This window comes from Cyclopterus lumpus, chromosome 11 (assembly GCF_009769545.1).
Source record: "Cyclopterus lumpus isolate fCycLum1 chromosome 11, fCycLum1.pri, whole genome shotgun sequence".
Classification (NCBI taxonomy): Eukaryota; Metazoa; Chordata; class Actinopteri; order Perciformes; family Cyclopteridae; genus Cyclopterus; species Cyclopterus lumpus.
Genome location: NC_046976.1, coordinates 766,501 through 772,500, shown reverse-complemented (window position 1 = coordinate 772,500; position 6,000 = coordinate 766,501). Strand labels below are relative to the sequence as shown.

The 6,000-nt window shown below is 39.7% G+C and overlaps 1 protein-coding gene across 5 annotated transcripts in view; it reads left to right on the top strand.

Moving 5' to 3' along the window:
• The window catches only part of arhgef1a (Rho guanine nucleotide exchange factor (GEF) 1a), a 55,292-nt gene extending 49,961 nt beyond the window's left edge, over positions 1-5,331 (top strand). For 4 of the 5 annotated variants that reach the window (XM_034545928.1, XM_034545929.1, XM_034545926.1 and 1 more), the window contains 2 exons: positions 72-234; positions 2,984-5,331. In XM_034545928.1, the coding sequence (XP_034401819.1) occupies positions 72-234; positions 2,984-3,012 (192 nt within the window). In that variant the 3' untranslated portion in view covers positions 3,013-5,331. The remainder of the gene's footprint in view (positions 1-71; positions 235-2,983) is intronic. The other variant, XM_034545927.1, reaches the window with a different exon arrangement.
• The last annotated feature ends 669 nt before the right edge of the window (positions 5,332-6,000 follow it).

Sequence of the window (6,000 nt, the reverse complement as noted above, 5' to 3'; positions counted from 1 at the left end):
GCAGGTTTACAGTACAGTACATGTGCCCTTTGTTCATGTTTTCTATATACTCTTTCCTCTTGCTATTGTAGCCTGCCTCTCTGCAACCAGGAAGGGAGGCCTCTACCGGAGCTGACACCCTGTGGGTCAGCCTGGTACCTGCCCACCAATCAGATGGCCTCCAGGACAGCAGTGATTTGGAGGTAGACATGACGTCAGATGATGATGATGGGACGGCATCTGAAAGCTCCAAGGGTCAGATTAGAGACATACACACAATGACTGTAATTGTTACATATATCATTTTGTTATCATCATGTATTGTAAGCCGGTATGGAAAGAGTACTAGAATATTTTAAGAACACATTAGGCCACAAAAAGAGCATTAACATGTTAATGTTGACACCAACCAACAATACATTTTTCTACAGACATTTACGTCCTTTGCAACAATCATGAATCATTATTATCAATTATGGATATAACTGCCTTCCTCAGTTTAGCCCAAAAATAAATAACCAGATTAGATTAAAAAAAATACAAAAGAGCTTTGTACAACAAGTACAACAAGCATTATTCGGCAATATAATCTAAATAAACTTCCATTTTAACCAACAGATTCAAGGCAGCGACACAGAGATGTGAAGACGATATAAAGTCAGTAAAGTCAACACAGTTGCCTCCTCTCCAGGGGACATTTTGGTCGGGTTTAGGAGTCCTCAAAGTGCTTCACTTCAACGTTCAACCGCCCGACGATGTCCCAAGTCCCCAGAGTGGACAGTTAAAAATGATCAGCCCCAGATCTTAGTGATCTGATCGGGACATCCCTAGTAGAAGACTGTTAGTACACCATGTGTCTCAGCGGTGAGCAGGGTCGTCCTTCAATCAGAGGATCGGTGGTTCGATCCCCTGCTCCACTAGCCCATGTCGATGTGTCCTTGGGCAAGACACTTAACCCCAAAATGTCTCCCGTAGCTGTTCTACAGTGTGTGAATGTTAGTTAGTCCTGATGGGCAGGTGGAACCTTAGCTCCTCCCATCAGTGTGTGAATGTTAGTTAGTCCTGATGGGCAAGTGGAACCTTAGCTCCTCCCATCAGTGTATGAATGTTAGTTAGTCCTGATGGGCAAGTGGAACCTTAGCTCCTCCCATCAGTGTGTGAATGTTAGTTAGTCCTGATGTGCAGGTGGAACCTTAGCTCCTCCCATCAGTGTGTGAATGTTAGTTAGTCCTGATGTGCAGGTGGAACCTTAGCTCCTCCCATCAGTGTATGAATGTTAGTTAGTCCTGATGGGCAGGTGGAACCTTAGCTCCTCCCATCAGTGTATGAATGTTAGTTAGTCCTGATGGGCAGGTGGAACCTTAGCTCCTCCCATCAGTGTATGAATGTTAGTTAGTCCTGATGGGCAGGTGGAACCTTAGCTCCTCCCATCAGTGTGTGAATGTTAGTTAGTCCTGATGGGCAGGTGGAACCTTAGCTCCTCCCATCAGTGTGTGAATGGGTGAATGATGTCATGTAGTGTTAAAGCTTTTTGACTGGTCGGAAGACTAGAAAAGCGCTTTACAATTCCAGGTCCATTTACCTTTATCACTTTTGGGTAGAATTACAAGTGTAGCAAAATGTTGTGCGATTGCATGAAGTCTGAAAACTCAAATAGTACATATTTCATAGCACTTATTTTATCAGTAGCCTACTGCAACAGGGTCACTGCTACTTTTAGCTTTCTATATTACTATTGTTATTACAATTTAAAGGCAGTTCCTTGCTGTGCTGTTTATGTGAGTTGATAAAAAATAAAAATAGTAGACATTCCTGACAGCTACAAAGTGATCTCCTCAGACATTCAATGTGAGTAAATCTGCTGGGCCTGATAACAAGCCTAGTTACCCACAGTCATCACTGACAGCAGGTCCGTCTTTCAATCACAGCCCTAGTCGATGTGTCCTTGAGCAAGACAGTTAACTCCAAACTGCTCCCCAAAACTGTTCTACAGTGTGTGAGATTGTAAGTCGCTTTGGATAAACGTGTCAGCTAAATGAAAAGAAATGTAATGATATTTGTATCATATCAGTCACAAGACAGTGTTACCACCTGCTTCATCGTTCCTGTACTTAAAACGTCTTTAGTGTCTATATGACACGACATTTTGATGATGTGCTTTGAGAAACTGAGAAGTTGTTTTTGATGCTGGAGAACCAGTCAATCTGGACCCTCACCTCACATACAGAGCAAACAGAACCTCAGAGGATGCCGTCTCCACTGCTCTCCACTCAGACATCACTCATCTTGAAAATAACAACACCTACATCAGAAGAAGTGTTGTTTGTTGATTTCAGCTCAGCCTTCAACTCAAACTCCCCCATGAAAGTGATTGGTACACTTAGCACTCTCTGCTTGAGTTCCTCACTCTGTAACTGGTTATTTGACTTCCTCACAAACAGAACCCAGCCCCCTGATGATGGTTCATGTGCATCAGCATTACAAACTCCACCCTGAAGAAAGCTCATAAACTGTACATTAAGGAGAACATCCTGTGTCATGTTCTTGATAACCTTTACAGAGGAGCAATTGAAAGCATCCTGAACAAGTGGAATGCTGTTCACGGCCCAGGACAGGAGAACATGTTGAGATTACATTGACAACAAACAGCAAACTTAAACCAGGAATAAATCAAAACAGGGAGGCTTATGAAATACATACTTCCTACAGATTCCTTGAATCTGCCCCAAACATGTGACCCTTGATAAAAGTCACGGTCTGAGGATATCGACAAGCTTATTTTCACTCAGTCAAAGCGCCACCTAGTGGTGAAAGGAAATCAGCGTTACGTGACAAACAGTAGAACAAAGGAAATAGCAAAGCTGCAATGTGTGAGCTTTGAAAATGGTCTCAATAGTCTCTCCCAGTGTCACATTATAGAATAAAGACACCAATGAAATGACATGTTTTCTCGTAGTTTTAAGGCAACCGAGGACTGAATTTTGATTTGTTCTCTCTTTTTCAGACCTTCAAGATATCCCAGAGGAGATCTGATTCTCTCCATGTTTCACAGTGCTAATGAGCTTATAGCTATAGTTGACTATGATAGAAACACATTGATTCCAACAATGACCATGTCTATCTTTTCTGCAATTCTTAATGATTGAAGCTGCTTTGCTTTACGGTAGATGGTTTGTGACTGTGGGTTGTTTTTAAAAATGTTCAGTTATGCTTTGGATTGTTTGATTTATTTCCATCACTTGCATTGTTTACATGAGCATTTGTAATCTTCAAACATGTTCATGTTGTGCAAAAATAACTTAAATCAAATTAATGTCAAACAGGTAGGGTTCATGCTACACAAAGATAAAACAAAGTTTCTATTCAATGCTGCTAGGCAACAACCCACGCTAAAATACCCTGAAAATACATAACCATTAAAAATACATAACCATTAAAAATACATTACCATTAAAAATACATTACCACTAAAAATGTAATTCATTTGCCCTGCAATAACTGCTGCTTTTACAATGTGTATCTTGTTATGGTTTGTCTTTGTCAGATCTTAAAGTAGAAGTTATAACTTCTAAAAATAACGTCCGAGTCACTCATGAAACTTGTTGCCATTGCTGAGGTCTTACTGTGGTCACTGTGGCCTGATTACAGTAATGCAGCTCATCTGTCACAATGTGGAAGAAATAGAAACACATCATGTTTCATCGTGTCGCTGCCTCTCTGTGGATCCAGAAAAAAGCTTGTCTGCCCTCTCCAAAGATGTAAGGCTTGAAGCTGCTATAATCCATATGTTCATAATCACAATGTATTAACTGATAAGTTTAAAAAGGTGTGATGATGCTGGGAATCACCAGCTGATATTGAAGCTTTTTTTAGCTTCTCAATTACATTTCGAGGTCATTTTAGTTGCATTTCTAAACGAAACGAAAATGCAACAACAACGTTAATTTAGTTTCGTAAAACATTATGGTTTGGATAAAAATTATTGCGCTATTGAAGTTTCGGATGTACATTTTAAAAAATGTAAAACGTTGACTTTTGGTTTTGTACTAGAATTTTGTGAACATTTGTGATTCAGAATTAATTAATTAATAATTCAGCCGCTTTATTATTAAGGGCAACATCAAAATTCTGTAATTCAAAGCTAACAGAAAAAATACGTCATGGCCAGAAAGATCAAGTCTAAATAAAGTCCTCTGATTACCATACCATCCCTTACAAGAAGTCCTCCAAACTAAACAACAAAATGAAATTTATGATCAAAAGCAGTTTAGGTCAGTTATGATTCATCTATGATTCTGCTATATGATCTGCTACGCTAACATTAAGCTTCTGGTTGAAAGGATACATCATTGGTTGGAGGCAGACAGACAGTGGTTGTCCAATCGCCTAACCCAACTTCCCTAAAATGTTTCATCCTAATACTCACACCTGCTGTATGTCTAAAGAATTCATTTAAATAACTCTGTGTACATTATGACTGCTGTGGATTGAGCTTTATGAGAGTCCACTTAAATACAGAGACGTATTCATATTTTAAATGCATGTGTATGAAAAATATACATTAACAATGTAATGTATAGTCCAGCATTTCACAAACTTTAACTTTTTTATGTCTGCATAGATGTCAGTCCTAAAACCTGGATAGATGGATTATGTATTTGTTTACAAACATAGCAGAGCATATTCAGTTGACATGAGAACATATAGGGGCTTTACATTTAAATGATTTAAAAACATAGTCAGTAGTCTGCTTGGCTTGATAGTTTTGCATGTTCTCCAACCTAACCTCTTTTCTTAATAAATAGCTTAAAAAATAAAATAGCTTTTAGCTTTACTGTGTCTTTATTCTTAATAGTTGTTATTGGATGTTAGAGCTGGCTGATAGTAGTCTAGTAACACAAAGAAAGAACAGGCTAAATCAACTCCAAATGCCTGCCAAATGAATGTCATATTTTCTTCAGAATATAGCTTTTCAGTGGATTTTAAATGTAAAAGTGGGTTGATCACCATTTTGAGTTTTGCAATTGTTTCTGTGGCTGCAAAATGATTGTGAACTTATTTAGAATGTTGTGACTGCGTGTCTACTTTTCTGCTAAATGTATTTTAGGCATCCATTTCTTAGAGTGACATCACTCTGCTTAAACAGTCTGGATGAGTACAATATTATATGGCAAATACTGTTCAAAGCCAACAGAGTAATGGATGAGGTATTATGAAGTCAACAGATGCTTTATTTGTCAGTGAAACTGAAAGGCCGCACCTTAAACAAGGGCTGTGGTTACTTTTGCACAACCTTTTGTCATTCATGTATTACTACATGAAAAAAATAAAATCATGCCATACAAAATGTAACTGTGTTGAAGAATGTATTTCCTAGTTGGAGACGAGTAAAAAGAGACTGCTGACGATGCTATTTATATAGTTCTGTTAATTGATTCACCTCACACGGACATTGCAATAGGGCAGTGGTTCACAATGTCACTTCTAGGTTGGAACCTTTCTGTCGGCCAGCATGTGTTCATGAGGTTGGGTCACCTGGTGAATGACAGTGGTGACTCTGAGGCAGAGGATTTGTGGGCATACATAATGGATGGTACCAGAGCCATACGACCGCTTTGCAACAAATACCTGGAGAGAGACTACACACAAGTCAAGAATAGCATTTATACAGAGAGGACACCATTCACATGGTGGAAGACAGACCAAGGGGAGCCCCACTGTGGCAAAGATACATGATGTGTGAAAGGGAGAAGGTTTTTGGATGCAGCACGAAAACCCTCGGTGGTTATCAGAAAGAAAGACAGCTAGGCACAGGGCCGTCAACATACAGCAGGCAAAGCGGTTGCACTGGGGCAGGAGGGGCCGTAGATAGAACGGGCCCACCATCAATGTGTTGTGTTGAAACTGGGCTCTCCGGAGTGAGGGGGGGGGGCACTCTCTGCCTCTTCAGCGTTAGCGAACATTGGCCAGATATATGTTTGTTTGCCAGTCTTTCCTTTCACATAGTGGGTTAAAACTTCA